This window comes from Aquarana catesbeiana, linkage group LG13 (genome assembly GCF_042186555.1).
Source record: "Aquarana catesbeiana isolate 2022-GZ linkage group LG13, ASM4218655v1, whole genome shotgun sequence".
Taxonomy (NCBI): Eukaryota; Metazoa; Chordata; class Amphibia; order Anura; family Ranidae; genus Aquarana; species Aquarana catesbeiana.
Window position 1 is genome coordinate 202,476,722 of NC_133336.1, and position 21,309 is coordinate 202,498,030.

The window sequence follows — 21,309 nt, forward strand, 5'->3', positions numbered from 1 at the left end:
AGTTATCAATGAGAAGGATATGAGATGATAAAATGTCCCAATGTATTTCACTGTGTAGGGTATCATCCATGGCCGTGGCCTTTGTAATTGGATTTTCCCAGTGTCGTCCCCTCTTAAGACTATTACTTCTTGTGTAATGTGGGCTACCCGACTTTCCCCATTCAGTGCTTCCAAGTTGAACAAAAAGGGATCCCTCTGAAAGATTCCAATGTTTGACTGAAATTAGTTCTCTGATTATAAATCCTAAAGTCAAAGGCCTGTACCGCCTATCTTCCTTGACTCCATGCAAAACAACCTCAGTCTTTGGAAGTTACTGTAAGTTGCTGGTCATACTGTGTTCCATATCAACACAGCATGCTACTCTACTCGCTCCTGCTCTTGCTTCTTTACATTGCACTGACCTTTCTTTCTTGATCAAAGTTCTGTGTTCCCCCGGTCACCGAAAGTCGATGCTTCGGTCTACTTCATCCGCTTTACTCCCACTTCCTCAATGCACACCTGGCACATCCCCGCATGGGGATGTCCAGCACGGTCCCCAGCACTACATGCTGTCTTCCCTGTACTCAGAACCTCCACCCTGGACCTCCCTTAAGGGATTTCTGCCGACTCTCCTTCTCTAGGGCCCCAGGCCCTCAGCCACCTGGAACTCCAAGCCCCGAACTCCTCCTCACCTCCCCTTTGGCTCGAACTCTCTCCACTCCTGTCCCGGGAAGCATGTTTTGACCCTCTTATATGAGAGACCTCCCCCTGCCCATGGAGGTTAATGATAGGTCAGAACTCTCACATGAGCTGCCTGCCACTCAGGCCTCAAGCCCAACCTCCCCTTCCAGAAAAAGATCCTTCTGCAAGCTGAGGAGGTATCTATGAGCCCAAACATAGGTGGCCACACACCCCCGCTACACTGGCACTCCAAAATGGGAAAAAGTTGTCGCTTTACATCAACTGGAAAGAAATCCACTTGGCTAATTGCACGCCTTGATATAGCAAGAGAAACAGCAATGTTAAAATATTGTGACTAAATGTAGTCTATAAAGTCTGTGAGTGTGCACTTAAAGGCAGCTTCCGTGGAGTGTAAAAAGCAGAACTCTGTGTAATGGAGGAGAAAGCACAAGAAAGCACTACTCTAAGTGCAGTATAGGGTACAATTTATTATAACACAGGATGTGTGGTACTCACAAAAATATGTGACAAATAAGCATTAAACCAAAGTGAGCCGTCCAGGGGGAATCTGTAGGAGAGTCCAACGGGTTGTCCAGCTGTGAGCCCGTCAGAGGCAAAGACGTGGGAACTGTGGAGAGGGTTGCGCCGGTGGATGCTGACGATTCCTGGTCCTCAAAAGCCCGGGATGCTGATCGATGACTCACTTCCATTCAGATGAGTAGTTCAGTAGCAGGCGACGTGTTTGCGGAGCATGCGCTCCTTCTTTAGGCCTGATGGGTCCATAGTGGTTGAGGGCTTTATAGATTTCACTACCGAGGCTCCTGGGTCTTGAAAACCATGGCGTTATAGCAGGACGGAGCTCACAGTGAAGTGTGTGTGGTGAGAGGACAGGGGAATGTAAAAAATATCACTAAAAAACAGGATCTGGTGATTATGAGCATTAACATGTATGAATATATAAGGGAAAGGGAAAGAGGATAATTACAACCAGTTGTAACAGAAGCATGTAGCCGATTGCAGGCAGCTGTGAATATTGCTGTGGGAATACAAGTACTGGGGCAGTATTTAGGAGAAAGGTAGAGCTGAATTGGGTGTAATGGTACAATAAATGAAGATTTATATATTTATATGTTTATTATAAAAATTAAATATAAAGATGGAAGTATGGTTTAGGTTGTGAGAATAAAGGGATGAAAAATGAGATGAAAAATTAGATAAAAAATAAAATAATTGAAAATAAAGGGTTATTATGTAGTAGAATTGATAAAATAGAGAAAAGGGAGAATGGTATGAAGAAGTATTAAAAAAAAATAATTTAAAAAAATGATGAACAAGGGGATTGCAAGCCAAGGATGGTACACAGAATGTGCTATTAGACGACCATTGAGGGGGGGAGGCGGGGGGAGGAGGGGAAGATAGTGGAAGAACAAAAATACATTGAGCAGGATAGAATGAGGATGGGAATGGGAAATGCAAATAAAAATTGAAAAATACTAAATGTATATAAAAAATAATAAATAATAGATGATAAAAATGAAAAATATATAAAATCATCAAAACCAAAATTTTCCTACAGAAAAGCAAGGAACATTAAAAATCTCATAGCTCCTAGTAAATACCAGCCCCAGCCCCTGTCTTCTAAATGGGCCCTTTGCCTTATCCCACTGGCCGGCATGTACCAGTGCCACAAGGCACTGTGCCTGACCTGTAAGCATGTGAATCACAGCCAAAAGGCATTCAGTACTAAAGGGAAAACCTATCCAATTTCCCAATCTTTCAATTGTTTCACGGAGTTTGTCATCTACTGTCTGGTTTACCCTTGTGGCCTGCTTTATGTCGGCAGGACTATACGCAGATTGAGGAAGAGGTTCGGTGAACACCGCCGTTTTGTGGAAGGAGGTGATGATAAACATAGTATGCCCCTTCATTTTTTAAAACACCATGGATCTTCCTCTGCGGGCCTCCGAGTTTGGGTCATAGATTCCATCCCGGGTATGTTCCTGCTGGCCAAGTGCTTCAGATGTCTCTGCCAGAGGGAAACGTACTGGATATACACTTTTGACTCCCTCGCGCCCGGAGGCCTCAATGAAGAAATAGAGATCAATCATTTGTTGTGATCAGTTTCACGCTCATCCACCTTGTTCTGTTTCCCCCACCATCCCTTTCCCTCCCCCCCTTTCCCCCCCAACACCACAACCACCCTATCCCCTTAACCCCCCTCTAACCCCCTTCTTCTTCCCCCCTTTATCCAATCCATCTTCATAATTTTTTAGACAGGGCCCCCCCTTTTCTTCTTTTTCTGCCCATATGCATCACTTTGGACCCTTAAGGTTCTCCCCAAAAATACACACAGTAATTCACAGTAGATGTGGTCCATATTTAGCCACCATACTCCTATTCATTGTACAGACATTTATTACTGAGACATAATTGGCAGCACTATACCTTTACTTAAACATGTATATATATATATATTTATATATATATATATATATATATATGTGTATATGTATGTATATATGTATGTATATGTATGTATATATATATATATATATATATATATATATATATATATATATATATATATATATACATACACATGTATTTTCATTTATTTTTTATTAACATTTTTTTATATTTTTCATTTTTATCATCTATTATTTATTATTTTTTATATGCATTTCGTATTTTTCAATTTTTATTTGCATTTCCCATTCCCATCCTCATTCCATCCTGCTCAATGTATTTTTGTTCTTCCACTATCCTGTTTTTAGCAATGTTTTTTACATTCCCCTCTCACCTCCTCTCACCACACACACTTCACTCTGAGCTCCTGCTATAACGCTATGGTTTTCAGGACCCAGGAGCCTCGGTAGTGAAATCTATAAAGCCCTCAACCACTATGGCCCCCGTCAGGCCTAAAGAAGGAGCACATGCTCCGCAAACACGTCGCCTGTTACTGAACTACTTGTCTGACTGGAAGTGAGTCATCGATCGGCATCCCAGGCTTCTGAGGACCAGGAATCGTCGGCATCCACCTGCGCAACCCGCTCCACGGTTCCCACGTCTTTGCCTCTGACGGACTCACAGCTGGACATCGCGTTGGACTCTCCTATGGATTCCCCCTGGACAGCTTACTTTAGTGTAATGCTTACCTGTCACATATTTGTGTGAGTACCACACATCCTGTGTTATAACAAATTGTACCCTATACTGCACTTAGAGTGGCGCTTTCTTGTGCTTTCTCCTCCATTACACTGGCACTTCTACTCCTAAAATCAAAACAACCAGGCCTGCCCGAAATCTCAGGCCTGGCAAAATTTACCTGCATCTGCATATTTTCACTTAATACTTTTCAATCACCTACCTTCAGGTAGTGACCGTTACACTCATCCCCCACTTAAATCACAACTGTCCCCAGTTGTAGGGGAATAAAATTTGAATATGCCTCCTTGTTTAAGGAGGAAGGGCATCTCATTTTTAGTATTTGGAATGGGGAAAAGGAAACAAATTGTAAAAGATAAAATTCATAATTAATGTAACACAATAACACATAACACAAATCCTGTACAATTACACAACCTAACTGCAGGTCCCTACAGCTAACATTCCATACAAGCAGAACCAGAGCATTGCTTCTGAAAGAGGAATACTCTGCTTATTGCAGGCCTTCATCTGTAAGATAACCAGCCTTGACATTTCTGGTTTACCTAAGAGAAGACATCAACAATCTCTCATTTAAAGACTAACTAAACATAACACTTTCACCAAACAGAGGGGGTTATCATCCTCTGTCTGGCAACTGAACAATCACGCAGATTTTTTTTTTTCTTATATATATGGCATGTGGTTCCCTGCTAGCACTATCACCCCCTCAAAAGGAGTCTTAAAGACCTCCTGCATAGTGCAGCCTAAACAGACACACCAAGAACAAGACACATGCGCCCATAGACAATAAACTTTCTGTTTGGCTCCTAAACAGGAGTCCTTTTATAAGTACTTGTGACAAAGGGATTTGAGCAGAGAGAGTACATTCTAGTGTCCATGACCTTGTCCATGTCAGGCACCCTGAATGGCAGTCTACTGCTAAACAGTCATCGGGGAAAAACCCACCCTAACTCAGCTGCCCTTCGCAGTCAAGTATGGGTAAGACCTTTCACATCTGTAGCTACTCAACTGTAGTCCTGCTTACAGATAATATTGTGGGTCCGGCAATCTCCTCCGACGGTCCCCTTCCCCTCTCACAGAAATAGAATAACTTTGGATATGCTGTCCTGCTTTCATGACAAGCACACTATTTTTATATCTATATATCTTTATCTTTATAAATAGCCCTCCCGAGCTTCCATTCCCTGCGGATGTCCTGAAACTGGACCCAGACCTCACTCTCCGGTGTCCGCTTCGGCTTTGGGACTTGCAAGTAGTTCCACACCAAATCATCCTCCCACTGCTCCCAGGAGTCCTCTATTATCTTCATGATATGGTCTGGAACTTATGGGCACTATAAATCCCACTCCTGTGCAACTCTCTTCTGTACATCGCACTGAAACCTTGAGAGCCGTGTTAGTTCCTTGGGCCTTCCCTGCCCCAGCAGAACACAGGAGTCTGTGGCTTTGTTGACCCATCTATGGTGTAATGACACCCCTCTAGACGAAATGCTTGGGGAACTGAAAGAATGTCTATGGGGTTGGATAGGGGTAGTTGCTGAGCATAATGGCTCCTCCAGCACAGCTGCTGTAGCTCCCGGAGATGAGGACTTTATCAAATCACACAACTCTTCCTCACTTGACGAATCCTCCCCGGGAGAGGACTGTTCAAACAGGTTCTCCATGGAGCCATACTGTTCTAGTATCTGAGGGGACCCCCATTCCACAGCCCAGCCCTTGCTCACCTTGTCCGGCTAACCCGAGGGATCCCCCTCCTGTAACTGTGGCTCCTTCCGGACAGGCACAGCAAAGGACTTAGTAACGGCCGGCTCTTCAGGGGTATCTTCCAGAGCTTGCCCACTAGCAGTGACAACCTCTGGTTTCCTGGCCAGGCCAAAGGCCTCCCCAGCGTTACCTTCAGACTTTCCTTCTGAGAGCTCTGTGATGGACGATACGGAAGACATCCTTAACCTCAGGGGTGGGCGACACACGACCCTCTCCAGCCTTCCAGATCATCTGCGTCTGTGGCACACAAAGTCCGGTTGTCGGGTGGATGGAGTAATATTGTGTCTCTCGCTGTACTGATCCCATCTGGGTCAGGGGATCTCCGCAATGGCTGCACCGGGCCCAGGCACAAACTCCGACAGTGGGCCGGTAACATCCTGGGCATAACATGCACAGCCTTTCCACCCCAGTGATCACTCCTAAGGCCAGTCCTCCAGTAAGCTCTAAATGGATGCCGGTGTCCACCAGCACCCGATCCTGCTGTTCAGACGACTACTGCGTGGCAGATGTACTCTGGATACTTTCCACCAACTTCCTTCACCTCGTGTCTGGGCATTGCATGCTGAAACTAGTTATTTTTCTCCTCTGGGGCGTGGCTCCACCCCCCACTTGTTGGTTCAGCGTGCGAGAAACTGTAGCTATACATTTTCAGTGTGGCAGGCACTGATTAATTGCAGGCTAACTGGCAGCAGTCACTGATTTCACAGAAAAATGCCTCCCTTGTGCCTTCCTTGTGATGCCCCACTGTAAGAGACCGACTCCCTGCAGTCCCCTTCTGTGACACCCCCCTGTGTCCATGTTTCCAAGGGCAACAGCGGCATCCACAACTTCACTCCACATTCTCAACTGTGTCAGCAGGATAATTTGCAAACAGTGAGTGGTGTTCACGTTGTACACACGCCAGACACCTGTAACTTAAAAGCGCAATGCCGCTGTGGTTGTCACGTATGACAGCACATAATTACAGTCACTGAATGCTGGATTTGCTACTTTATTGAGTGTCCAATGATGCAACTGGCTGCAGGACGTGCGCAGGCTGCGCCACTCCTGGGGGTTACCATGGACAGCTACACTTGGCAACAAGTCCGGTTTGGTCGCCATGGGCATGGCCAGCAGTGAAGGCAAATCTCGGTGGGACCTCCATATTGCATGGTACCCCTGTAAGGGCTGCTGGTTTGAGCACTTTGCCAATCACCCTGCTTCCGACTTTCCATCACCAATGATAAATCACCAAACAGTGAATAATTCCATTTGTTCTTGCTTTTATTTAAGGGGTAAACTGGTTTATCAATGAGAAGGATATGAGATGATGAAATGCCCCAATGTATTTCACTGAGTAGGGTATCATCCATGGCTGTGGCCTTTGTAACTGGATTTTCCCTGTGTCGTCCCCTCTTAAGACTATTACTTCTTGTGTAATGTGGGCTACCCAACTCTAAGTTTCCCCATTCAGTGCTTCCAAGTTGAACAAAAAGTATCCCTCTGAAAGATTCCAATGTTTGACTGAAACAAATTCTCTGATTATAAATCCTAAAGTCAAAGGCCTGTACCGCCTGTCTATCTTGACTCCATGCAGAACAATCTCTCAGTCCTTGGAAGTTACTGTAAGTTGTTGGTCATAATGTGTTCTGTAGCAACACAGCATGCTTCTCTACTCACTCCTGCTCTTGCTTCTTTACATTGCACTGACCTTTCTTTCTTGATCAAAGTTCTGTGTTCCCCAGTCACAGAAAGTCGATGCTTTGGTCTACTTCATCCTTTTACTCCTACTTCCTCCACGCACACCCGGCACATCCCTGCATGGGGATGTCGGCACAGTCCCCAGAGCTACATGCTGTCTTCTCTGTACTCAGGACCTCCACCCTGGACCTCCCTTAAGGGCTTTCTGGTGACTTTCCTGCTCCAGGGCCCCAGGCCCTCGGCCACCTGGAACTCCAGGCCCTGAACTCCTCCTCACCTCCCCTTTGGCTCGAACTCTCTCCCACTCCTGTCCCAGGAAGCATGTGACCCTTCTTATATGAGAGACCTCCCCCTGCCCATGCAGGTTAATGATAGGTCAGAACTCTCACATGAGCTGCCTGCCACTCAGGCCTCGAGCCCAACCTCTCCTTCCAGAAAAAGATCCTTCTGCAAGAGGAAGAGGCATCTATGAGCCCAAGCATAGGTGAACACCCCCCCCGCTACACTGGCACTCCTATTCCCAAAATCAAAACAAGGCCTGCCCAAAATCTCAAGCCTGGCAAAATGTACCTGCATCTGCATTCTGTCACTAAATGCTTTTCAATCACTTACCTACAGTTAGTGACTGCTACACATCGAAAAGAAGCGCTACTTTACAGGCAGACTAAGGACACCCCCAGGCATGATATTTAAAGGAATATTTCATTTTTATTGTTTCACTTTAAGCATGATTAAAATCACTGCTCCTGAAAAAAATATAATTTTAAAAACTTCTTTTTTTTGCATTTAGCAGAGCATGCAGAGCGCACACCCCGGAAATGTTATGGTCGCACTGACACGTTTATACACACACAACATACAATTTTTGTCACTATCTAATTGTTTTTTCCTCTCTTCACCATTGTTCTTTCCCTGACACACAATAGTGTGTCACCACCTATCACCACTATATTTAATACATGTTTACCATCTTCACTGTCCAATCCCACACATCCTGCTCACTTTGCACCTACTTTTGTTATAAAACATCACCCCTTTCATCATAAAATAATTATCATTACATTACTTTACTCCTTATAAGACACTTGTTCCTATGTAACAAACTCGAGCATTGATAAGAATATCTATAGTGGATGCACATCTTGATATGAACACTAATTAGACATTTATTAGTGTCAGAAGTTCAATCATTTCTGATTCCAATTTGCTGCAGGTGCCACTTTTCCCTTTCCTTCCCCCTGGGGGGTGTCTCACAGTGTGGTTTCTTGTAAGCCTTTTGGGCTGTAATCCTCCTCCTGGAGAGGCCAGGACAGCCATGGAGTCCAATGGATCATCCAATGGATTTTAAAATAAAATTTCTGGTTGCGAGGTCTTTCATTTCACTCTTCAGTGGTAAATATAATAGCATTGTGCTCGTGATAATTGATGCATAATGTATGATACTTCTTGTAACTGAGATGTTCAAAATATATTTATTTAGGAGTCAGCCATTCCCCAGAAGAAGACCACAATATAATAGGTCAAAACATCAGGATTTGCATGCAGTTCAAACCACTTATGTTATGCTGTATGAATATATGGTTGCTTGGCTGTATTATGGAATGATTATTGTATTTTTTCAACCAGAGTCCAACATTTTAACACTGACATGTATTTGTAACTTATTAAATAAAGACCCTTTAAAATAATTTCCATACTCTGACTGACCTATTTCACTGCATTAAAACCCCCCTGGGGGAACCTTCCCATAACATTTCTATGTATCTTGGGGTGCGCAGCCTGAACTCTCATATATGTGTGTTTCTTCTTTTTATGTTTCACGATAGTGAAGTCTATATGGTGCCATATCATAGACCACTATGGTGAAGTCAAATTGTAACACATTCACCTTCAACTTTATTAAAACACTGTAAACAAGGGCTCAAAAGTGATATGGTCCAGAAATATTTAGACAGAATAAAGGTGGATAAAGCCCCTGGACCAGTTGATATCCACCCACAGATCCTTAAGAGAATTGAGCTCTGTCATTTTAAGGCCGTTGTTTATAATATTTAGGGACTCGTTAATGACTGGAATGGTATCACTGGATTGGCGCAGGGCCAATGTGGTGTCCATATTTAAAAAGGGATCAAAGTTCTTACCAAGTAACTATAGACCTGTTAGTTTAACTTCTATAGTCGGGAAGATACTGGAGAGTTTAATAAAAGACCACATAGATTCTTGCTGGAAAAATATATTTTAAGCAACAGATGGCATGGGTTCATGAAAGACAGAAGATGTCAAACAAATCTGATTTCTTTTTATGATGAGGTAAGTAAAACCTTTGACAGAGGGGTGGCTGTGGATGTGGTACACTTGGACAGAGGGGTGGCTATGGACCTGGTATACTTGGACAGAGGGGTGGATGTGGACGTGGTATACTTGGATTTTGCAAAAACGTTTGACACAGTTTCCCACACACAGCTCATGTGTAAGGTAAAGTCTACAGGCTTGGAAAGATCAGTTTGTAAATGGATAGAAAACTGGCTAAAAGACAGAATTCAGAGAATAGTGGTTAATGATTCTTACTCTGAATGGTCTAAGGTTATCAGTGGTGTACCCCAAGGTTCAGTGCTGGGACCCTTACTTTTTAATACCTTTATAAATTATATAGGGTCTGGGATTAAAAGTACCATTTCAGTCTTTGCAGATGACACTAAGCTATGCAGTGGAATAACTTCCTTACAGGATGTCTCCAATTTACAAACCAACCTCAAAGTCTAATTGGGCAACTAAGTGGCAAATGAGGTTTAATGTTGATAAATGTAAAGTTATGCACTTGGGGGCTAGGAATATGCTTGCATCATACATACTAGGGGGAGTACAACTGGGGGAATGCATAGTGGAGAAAGATCTGGAGGTTTTGGTAGATCATAAGCTCAATAATAGCATGCAATGCCAAGCTGTGGTTTCCAAAGCGAGCAAAGTCCTTTCTTGTATTAACCTCCTTAGCGGTATTCCCGAGTTTGGCTCTGGGTGAATTTTCAGTACCAAAAGCAGTAACCCCGAACCATACTCGGAATCGCTTCGCAGGATCCAGGCAAAGTTACTTACCTTGTAGTCAGAGTCTTCAAGTGAGAAAGTGATACTCCTAAGCACCAAGGCCTGAGGTGTGCCTTGGCCTGGCTGGTCAGTATGCCTGAAAAGAGGGCATACCCTGAATGTAATAATAAGAAAAAGTATTATAAGTATGCATGAAGACTGGGGGAAACGGGTGGGTGGGAACCCAGTAATGCAGACTAGCCCTGGCCTGACAGAGGAAGAGGCTTAAATAGGCCTCTCAGACTCCTCCCACAAATACAGACTAGCCTCCGGCTAGCCTTTACACTTGTCCCCAGGATCCTGTGATGTCTCCCCGCTGTGTGTGCAAGCCGTGTCCTCTGCCGATTCATCACAGTGCCGAGCTCCATTCCCTGCAAGTGTTGCGATGCACGGGGACAGAGCACGGCGCCAAATTCAAAAAGTTAAAAACACATTACACATACAGTAAACTGTAATCTTACATTTCTGTATCACATCCCATCTATTTCACATCCCAATTGTCCCTAGTGGTTTGTCCAGTGCCCTGCATGCAGTTTTCTATTATATATACTGTTCTTTCTGCCTGGAAACTGGAGATTGTCCATAGCAATAATAAATTAGAATCACTTGCAGAATTAAGCGATAGTGATTTGTGGGGAAATTCATCATCAAACACTGAAAGTAATGACAGCGACAATTCTGCAACTGAGCAAATTTCAATGTTTTTGATTTGATTACATTATTGAATCATTTTTATTATTATTACATTATTATTTGTTATAATTATTTATAGTTATTTACTATATTATAATTTATGATTTCATGTTTCAAACTTTATCATACCCGGGATGTCTACTAGACTCTTGTTTGCACAGATTTAAGTGAGTTTTCCTAAGAATTACAGGCCTACAATATAAAACGCCAAATTTTCATGCAAAATAATTGTACCGCTTTCAGCATCAAAAATCTGAAATAATCATACTGCCAGGGAGGTTAAGAGAGATATGGACTAAAGAGAGATATAATTTTTCCCCTGTACAAATCATTAGTAAGAGCTCATCTGGAATATGCAGTTCAGTTTTGGGCTCCAGTTCTTAAAAAGGATATTGGGGAACTGGATAAAATGCAGAGAAGTACAACCAAACTGATAAGAGGCATGGAGGAGCTCAATTATGAGGAAAGATTAGAGGAACTGAATGTATTCTCTCTTGAGAGGAGGAGATTAAGGGGGGATATGATCAACATGTACAAATATATAAGTGGTCATATCGTGAACTTGGTGTTGAGTTATTTACTTTAAGGTCATCACAGAGGACAAGGGGGCACTCTTTATGTGTAGAGGAAAAAATATTTCATCTCATATTTCATTGCTTTCAAAAATGCCTGGATTCTCAACTGTGGTAGAATGATTGTGTATATGGGATTGTATTATTATATATTTTTTTGATTGAACTAGATGGACTTGTGTCTCTTTTCAACCTGACTAACTATGTAACTATGTAAACATTGTATAAGCCATCTCTAATGACATTTACACTTACATATAAATTAGCCATACAAGGAGCAGGCACACTTTAACAAGCAGCAAGTAATCTCTGATTTCCATTATAATAAGATTCACCTACCTCTTTGATATACAATAAATAACATTCATAACGTTGTGTATAGTTACATTCTGATGGGAGCAGTTGTGTAAATGGTTTTAATAGATTTATGGGATGTAATGAAGTTTTGATATGGTCACTTTTATTTGGTGGAGTTATTATATGTTCAGTAGGGATGAGCTTCGAGTTCGAGTCGAACTCATGTTCGACTCGAACATCGGCTGTTCGCAAGTTCGCCGAACAGCGAACAATTTGGGGTGTTCGCGGCAAATTCGAATGCCACGGAACACCCTTTAAAAGTCTATGGGAGAAATCAAAAGTGCTAATTTTAAAGGCTTATATGCATGGTATTGTCAAAAAAAGTGTTTGGGGACCCAGGTCCTGCCCCAGGGGACATGGATCAATGCAAAAAAAGTTTTAAAAATGGCCGTTTTTTCAGGAGCAGTGATTTTAATAATGCTTAAAGTCAAACAATAAAAGTGTAATATCCCTTTAAATTTCGTACCTGGGGGGTGTCTATAGTATGCCTGTAAAGGGGCGCATGTTTCCCGTGTTTAGAACAGTCTGACAGCAAAATGACATTTAGAAGGAAAAAAAAACATTTAAAACTACCCGCAGCTATTGCATTGCTGACAATACACATAGAAGTTCATTGATAAAAACGGCATGGGAATTCCCCACAGGGAAACCCCGAACCAAAATTAAAAAAAAAAAAATGACGTGGGAGTCCCCCTAAATTCCATACCAGGCCCTTCAGGTCTGGTATGGATATTAAGGGGAACCCCGGCCAAAATTTAAAAAAAAATGACGTGGGGTTCCCCCTAAATTCCATACCAGACCCTTCAGGTCTGGTATGGATTTTAAGGGGAACCCCCCGCCAAAAAAACCCCCAAAAAACGGCGTGGGGTTCCCCCAAAAATCCATACCAGACCCTTATCCGAGCACGCAACCTGGCAGGCCGCAGGAAAAGAGGGGGGGATGAGAGTGCGCCCCCCCTCCTGAACCGTACCAGGCCACATGCCCTCAACATTGGGAGGGTGCTTTGGGGTAGCTCCCCAAAACACCTTGTCCCCATGTTGATGAGGACAAGGGCCTCATCCCCACAACCCTGGCTGGTGGTGGCCTTATCGGAATCTGGAAGCCCCCTTTAACAAGGGGACCCCCAGATCCCGGCCCTCCCTGTGTGAAATGGTAAGGGGGTACTTACCCCTACCATTTCACTAAAAAAGTGTCAAAGTAGTTAAAAATGGCAAGAGACAGTTTTTGACAATTCCTTTATTTAAATGCTTCTTCTATCTTCCTTTATCTTCTTCTTCTTCTGGTTCTTCTGGCTCTTCTGGTTCTTCCTCCGGCATTCTCGTCCAGCATCTCCTCCGCGGCATCTTCTATCTTCTTCTCCTCGGGCCGCTCCGCACCCATGGCATTGGGGGAAGGCTCCCGCTCTTCTCTTCATCTTCTTCTTCATCCTCTTCTCTTCTTCCTTCTTTTCTTCTTCTCTTCTTCTCTTCTTAATTTTCTTCTCCGGGCCGCTCCGCATCCATGCATGGAGGGAGGCTCCCGCTGTGTGACGGCATCTCCTCATCTGACGGTTCTTAAATAACGGGGGGCGGGGCCACCTGGTGACCCCGCCCCCTCTGATGCACGGGACATGACGGGACTTCCCTGTGGCATTCCCCGTGACGTTACAGGGAAGTCCCGTCAAGTCACCGTGCGTCAGAGCGGCCCGGAGAAGAAAATTAAGAAGAGAAGAAGAGAAGAAGGAAGAAGAGAAGAGGATGAAGAAGAAGATGAAGAGAAGAGCGGGAGCCTCCCCCCATGCCATGGGTGCGGAGTGGCCCGAGGAGAAGAGGATAGAAGACGCCGCGGAGGAGATGCTGGACAAGAACGCCGGAGGAAGAACCAGAAGAGCCAGAAGAACCAGAAGAAGAAGAAGATGAAGGAAGATAGAAGAAGCATTTAAATAAAGGAATTGTCAAAAACTGTCTCTTGTCATTTTTAACTATTTTGACACTTTTTTAGTGAAATGGTAGGGGTAAGTACCCCCTTACCATTTCACACAGGGGGGGCCGGGATCTGGGGGTCCCCTTGTTAAAGGGGGCTTCCAGATTCCGATAAGCCCCCCGCCCGCAGACCCCCACAACCACCGGCCAGGGTTGTGGGGATGAGGCCCTTGTCCTCATCAACATGGGGACAAGGTGTTTTGGGGGGCTACCCCAAAGCACCCTCCCAATGTTGAGGGCATGTGGACTGGTACGGTTCAGGAGGGGGGGGCCGCACTCTCGTCCCCCCCTCTTTTCCTGCGGCCTGCCAGGTTGCGTGCTCGGATAAGGGTCTGGTATGGATTTTTGGGGGAACCCCACGCCGTTTTTTTTTTTTTGGCGCGGGGTTCCCCTTAAAATCCATACCAGACCTGAAGGGTCTGGTATGGAATTTAGGGGGAACCCCACGTCATTTTTTTTTTTTTTTTTTGGCCGGGGTTCCCATTAATATCCATACCAGACCTGAAGGGCCTAGTATGGAATTTAGGGGGACTCCCACGTCATTTTTTTTTTTTTTGGTTCGGGGTTTCCCTGTGGGGAATTCCCATGCCGTTTTTATCAATGAACTTCTATGTGTATTGTCGGCAATGCAATAGCCGTGGGTAGTTTTAAATGGCTTTTTTTCCTTCGAAATGTCATTTTGCTGTCAGGCTGTTCTAAACACGGGAAACATGCACCCCTTTACAGGCATACTATAGACACCCCCCAGGTACGAAATTTAAAGGAATATTACACTTTTATTGTTTGACTTTAAGCATTATTAAAATCACTGCTCCTGAAAAAACGGCTGTTTTTAAAACTTTTTTTTGCATTGATCCATGTCCCCTGGGGCAGGACCCAGGTCCCCAAATACTTTTTATGACAATAACTTGCATATAAGCCTTTAAAATTAGCACTTTTGATTATTCATGTTCGTGTCCCATAGACTTTAACAGTGTTCGCGTGTTCGAACGAACTTTTTTCCTGTTCGCATGTACTGGTGCGAACCGAACAGGGGGGTGTTCGGCTCATCCCTAATATTCAGCGTTTTATGATCAGTATGGAGTGATATAGTGTTCTAATATAAAGGCCTGGGGTAATCCATCCAACTACAACATGTATTTACTCTGAGTTCCCTTTGCATATTTTGCTGTAGGTAAGTTGGAGATATCTTTTTCTTACCTCTGTGTTTAAGACTTTCTGAGATTTTAGTTTTAACAGGACAATAGGAGAGTTCAAGTTCTCCAGGATGTAGATCAGATCATCTTTATAATACTCATATATCCTCCTCAGTGATGGATCATCATATGCAGACAGCTGGCGGTGGAACGTTTCGTTATCCTCTAGAAAAAAACACAAAGAAATACAATTTCTGTTTTATAAATGTTGTGACTTAAGTTCAGCATGGACTTTTGTCACTGTGGATCAATCTTCTGCAATTGGGGAAAGGAGCACTGGAGGTTAGAATCCCTATAAAAATCAATACAATAATACCCCTGTGATTGGGGATTTATATTTGTGCATACAAGCTAACTTGCTTTAAAGCGGAGTTCCAGGCTTTTTTTTGTTTATTAAAAGTCAGCAACTACAAAAAGTGTACCTTCTGACTTTTAATAAACAGACACTCACTTGTCCCATGGTCCAGTGCTGTGGCTGCATGGAGCCTCACTCCTCTCCACGCACCTCCATTGAAACTGTGGGCACCCAGCCATGACAGCCTGCGGCTTCACGGCCGGGCACACACTGCGCATGCGCGAGTCGCACTGTGCTCTCTGAGTGGACAGGCAATCTTCTGGAACCTGTGATGTGTCCCAGAAGATTGCAGGGAGGGAGGGACCACTTAGGGGGAGAGGAGGAGTCATCTAGGTGGCCCGTATTCATAAATAGGAAGTGGGACAGGAAGTTCCACTCAAAACTAGTCACCCACTCCCCCCAAAAAAATGACATGCCAAATGTGGCATGTAAGGGTGGTAGGAGTGCTTAAAGCGGAAGTTCCACTTTTGGGTGGAACTCGGCTTTAAAGCCTCACTGAGAACAAGCCTAACTACGGATTAATAAGAAAAGGAAAACAAAGTTAAAATGTCTAAAGTTAACCACTTCAGCCCCAGAAGATTTTACCCCCTTCCTGATCAGAGCACTTTTTACAATTTGGCACTGCGCCACTTTAACTGACAATTGTGCGGTTGTGCAATGCTGTACCCAAACAAAATTTGCATCCTTTTTTCCCCACAAATAGAGCTTTATTTTGGAGGTATTTGATCACCTCTGCGTTTTTTTATTTTTTGCACTATAAAGAGCGACAATTTTGAAAAAAAACAATATTTTTTACTTTTTGCTATAATAAATATCCCCAAAAATGTTTTTAACCACTTTAAGACCAGGCCTATTTTTCAAACTTGTTGTTTACAAGTTAAAATAATTTTTTTTTGCTAGAAAATTATTTAGAAGCCCAAACATTTTTTTTCTAACACCCTAGAGAATAAAATGGCGGTCGTTTCAATACTTTCTGTCACACCATATTTGCGCAGCGGTCTTACAAGCACACTTTTTTGAATAAAATATACTTTTTTGAATGAAAAAATAAGACAACAGTAAAGTTGGCCTGATTTTTTTTATATTGTGAAAGATAATGTTATGCCGAGTAAATTGATACCCAACATGTCTCGCTTCAAAGTTGCGTCTGCTCGCGGAATGGCGACAAGCTTTTACCCTTAAAAATCTCCATATGCAATGTTTAAAATATTCTACAGGTTGCATGTTTTGAGTTACAGAGGGAGTCTAGGGCTAGAATTATTGCTCTTGCTCTACCGATCGCAGCGATCCCTCACATGTGTGGTTCGAACATCGTTTTCATATGCGGGCGCTACTCACGTATGCGTGTGCTTCTGCACGCAAGCTCGGTGGGATGGGGCACGTTTAAAAAAAATGTTTTTCTTATTTATTTTATGTTTTATTTTTTATTTTTAAACTGTTCTTTTAAAAAAAAATGGTGTCACATTTATACCTATTATAAGGAATGTAATCATCCCTTGTAATAGAAAAAAAGCATGACAGGACCTCTTAAATATGAGATCTCAGATCTCATATTTACACTAAAATGCAATAAAAAAATTAAAAAAAAAAAATTTGTTTGAAAAAATTAAACAAAAAAATTTGCTTTAAGAGCTATGGGCGGAAGTGATGTTTTTATGTTGCTTCCGCCCTGAATTGGTATGGAGTCAGGTGGTGATCTTCTTCCCCTCACTCATCTCCATACCACACAGGACACAGGATCCGATCGCCGCTCCGGTAAGCAGTGGAGGGCACCAGAGTGCGACAGGAGTGGGGGGCCCTCTCCTGCCACCGATAAAAGTGATCTTGCGGCAAAGCCACCACAAAGACCACTTTTATCTGAACGCGGACCACCCACTGAAGAAGAAGATACTGGGGTTATGGTAGCTAGCTGCTGCCATAACAACGATACTCCTCTTCAAAGTACCACCATATAACAGCTATGGGCGGGAGAGAGTGTTCTGAGAGGGAAGGAGTCTAGAAATGGCGCTGGCAAGGTGCACACTGTAAGGAGTCCTCGGTCTTGCCTCACACTCCTAGGAATGGATTCCAACTAGACCTGCCTTCCCCTGTCCTCTCCCCTCGCTGCCTCACGAAAACCAGCTAAGATTTCCCCCTGTAGGAAAGAAAGCTGTGGCATGGTGCGGTACTTTTGTTGAGCTGGGTGATGGGGGGCTTGCAGGTCTGAACGCTGAGCATGATCTGTGTTCCCGCTGCTGTGGAATCAACTACTCCCTTGTTTTCCTCCCTTACCTCTTACCCGTTGCAGGAGGACAAGGAGCACAAGAGCGGTGTCTCTCTCCTCCTCCCCCTGCCTGCCTGCTGCTTGTCTCCCATTGGGATTGGAGAGAAAGTGGGCCAGAGACACTCAGACGCCTGGTGCTTGGCCACTCAGAGGAGGTTGGAGGAGGTTGCTGGGGTGTGAGCGATGAGCCATGCGTTACCGATGGGAGCTGAGTAATATGAGACAGAGCCAAGGAGAGGCTCGATAGGAGAGACTCTCTGGGGCGAGTTCCCCTCCCTCACAGATAAGTAAAAATTTTATTTTTTTTTTCTTTCCCTTTTTATATGTGCCTGGCAGAATGTAAAGCAAAAAAATAGTTTTTTCTTTGAGAAACAAAGCCGAGAAAAGAACTGGTGAAAGAAAGTTGGAAGAAATCATCTAGAGTACACCCAGAAAACCTGGCATTTAACTGTGCTCACATACTGAATACCAGAGGCAGAAATATATATAAATGAATGAAAGAATATTAAAAAAAATCTGACTAATGAATTATCTGACTAATGAAATAGTATTCATAATATACTGAGTGTTCAGAATATACTGAGTGATTTGAGGGACTGAGTATACAAGGCTGTACGAAAAAATAAAACTGCACATATATGTGGCATTATATTTGAGTTTTTTTTGTCCTGAATTTTTGAACTGTTTTAGACTGTTTAGCTCTGACAGCGCCCCTCCTTGCAATTATAAAACATTCAAGTGATAAATACTGAGAGTGAATGTGAATAGATAGGCCGTCACCCTCTCCTCTTTTTTTTTTTAGTAAAATGAGGGGTAAACCGGCAAGAGGAGGCGGAGCGGTGACTAAATCACCCCTCCCAAGCTTAGGCCCTGGCTCTGGCCCCATAAATAAATACCTAACCCAAGAGGATGGGGACCCAAGACTGGTAGAAACTAGTATACTCTTATGCCCCGTACACACGGTCGGACTTTGTTCGGACATTCCGACAACAAAATCCTCGGATTTTTTCCGACGGATGTTGGCTCAAACTTGTTTTGCCTACACACGGTCGCACAAAGTTGTCGGAATTTCCGATCGCCAAGAACGCGGTGACATCAAGCACGTACGACGAGACTAGAAAAGGCCAGTTCAGAACCAAGCGAGGCACCCTTTGGGCTCCTTTTGCTAATCTCGTGTTAGTAAAAGTTTGGTGAGAGACGATTCGTGCTTTTTCAGACTCGTGGCTTTCAGATCGTTTTCTGCCGTTCAGTTTGTGCTTGTGGGTTTGTATCTGCTCTTCAGTGCGTGCAGTCAGTTCGTATTGGAGTTTTCTGTGCGATCTTGTCTGCTCGTTGCTGTTTTTCAGGTCGCTCTTCACAGGCCTTGCTGTTCTTCAGTGCGTTCTGTTACTTCGTTCTGAGCAGCCGACCGTTTTCTAGCCATGTTGCGTATGCGTACTCCTCGTAGAGTTCGTGCTGTGCGGGGGCTTGGTGTTGGGGTCCTGACCTTGACACAAGTCCAGTCCATGAACAGGGTGGGGAGGAGTTCATGGACCAAGAATTGGTTGCTTCAGCGTGACCAGTTCTGTCATATGCCTTTGCTCCGTGAGATCCGTGAGAATAATCCTGATGATTTCAGGAACTTTCTCAGGATGACGGACCCCGTGTTTCACCGTTTGTTGGCTTCGCTGACACCCTATATCAGCAGGCAGGATACCTGCATGAGGCAAGCCATCACTCCGGAGCAGAGGTTGGTCGCTACCTTGCGGTATTTGGCCACAGGGAGAAGCCTGCAGGACCTCAAGTTCTCGACAGGCATCTCCCCCCAGGCTCTGGGGATCATTATCCCAGAGACCTGTTCTGCCATCATACAGGTCCTACAGAAGGAGTATATGAAGGTAAGATTTTTATCCTTTTATATCACATTTTATTGTATTGAATGTTTGATAATATATTGTATTTCTTTCCTCATTCCCTAATTACCATGATTGTAATATGCTGTGAATGTCCCCTTTGTTCTCATGCATGCAGGATTTTTATGTAATTATTATTTTAGGTCCTTCATACATATTTGCCCTTCAATAACCTCCCCAGCATGGTGTCTCCTGCCCTATATTCACCTCATGTAGTCACTTAACAATGTATTTTATCAGCTCCATAGTAGTGCTTTACCCCAAACACCCCCTAAAATGTTTGGAAATGTTATTTTTGATTTAAATTCAGGCAGAGGGCCAGAGGCTTTTTTTTGTGGTGTCCCCAAATTTTTTGTAACCCTCCCTCCCCCAACTGCTAAGTCAGCTGATCCCAATTCTCTATCCTCAATCATCTATCTGCTGACTTTGCCAAACCCATACACACTATACCCATCTCTTTAGTGCTCAGATTTATGGATGAATTCCCCAAAGCATGTAGTGCAAGGGCCTGCCTGTATACTTTCCAATGGTACTGTTTAAAGTTCTTGTATCCTATTATGATCTTGATAGGTAATAGCAGAATGTCCAAATGTGCTCAAATGTGTACAGTGTGTATTTATATCTTTGTATTCAGACACTTCTTACCTGTCCAGTGGGCTGCCAATAGTGTAACTAAGGAGGGGCTGTTCCAAGTAATACCCTGTATTTAGCCATTCATCTCTCAATGAAGTGAAGAGGGTTACCTGTCCAAGAGTCCCCCCCCCCTATAATGTTAGAAATGGCCCATGAGAGGGTGGGGGGAATATGATAGGTGTACCTTATACTTTGTTGTTGTTAAATTCCCCTTAATAAATGCTATCTGGAGGTTGACCCATAATGTTTGTGTCTAATCTGCTTGCCAGGTTTCTGTGAAAAAATAGTAATGTTTATTGTTTTTTCCTCAACAGTTTCCTTCCACGCCACAGGAATGGCAGACTGTGGCCTCCCACTTTGCCCAGTGGTGGGACTTTCCTAACTGCGGAGGGGCAATTGATGGGAAACACGTCCACATCGTCCCACCACCCAACTCGGGGTCGTACTATTATAATTACAAGGGGTTTAATAGTATAGTGATGTTGGCGGTGGTGTCGGCTAATTACGACTTCTTGTATGTGGACGTGGGGAAGAATGGCCGGATGTCCGATGGTGGAGTGATCGCCCAGACGGAGTTCTACAGGCGTCTCCAGAATGGCAGCTTGGACTTGCCACCTCCAGAGGACAATGTTGAAGGTCTCCCATTTGTGTTCGTTGCTGATGAAGCATTTGCGCTGGGGGACCACCTGATGCGGCCATTCCCGATGAGGACCCTCACCCCGGAACAGAGGGTTTTTAATTACCGGCTGGCCAGAGCCCGAAGAGTGGTGGAGAACACATTTGGAATCCTGGCCAGCCGGTTCCGATTATTTATGACACCCATCCATATGGCGGAGTATAAACTGAACCATATAATACTTGCCTGCTGTGTTCTCCATAATTTTCTACGAAAACATTCAGCCAACTATGCTGGCTCAGTTGGGCCTGAGGCCGGAATCCCAAATACATCAACAATGACGGCACTTGAAAGCGGCCGTCCTGGCTTGCCCTCCCTGAATGCCCGTGATGTCCGGTTACGATACCTGGAGTTCTTTG

The 21,309-nt window shown here is 43.9% G+C and overlaps 1 protein-coding gene across 3 annotated transcripts in view; it reads right to left on the reverse strand.

The window, feature by feature from the left end:
- LOC141117699 (NACHT, LRR and PYD domains-containing protein 3-like) overlaps positions 1-21,309 on the reverse strand; it is a 2,363,088-nt gene that overhangs the window by 1,423,008 nt on the left and 918,771 nt on the right. For all 3 annotated transcript variants that reach the window (XM_073610698.1, XM_073610697.1, XM_073610699.1), the window contains exon 3: positions 15,136-15,296. In XM_073610698.1, the coding sequence (XP_073466799.1) occupies positions 15,136-15,296 (161 nt within the window). The remainder of the gene's footprint in view (positions 1-15,135; positions 15,297-21,309) is intronic.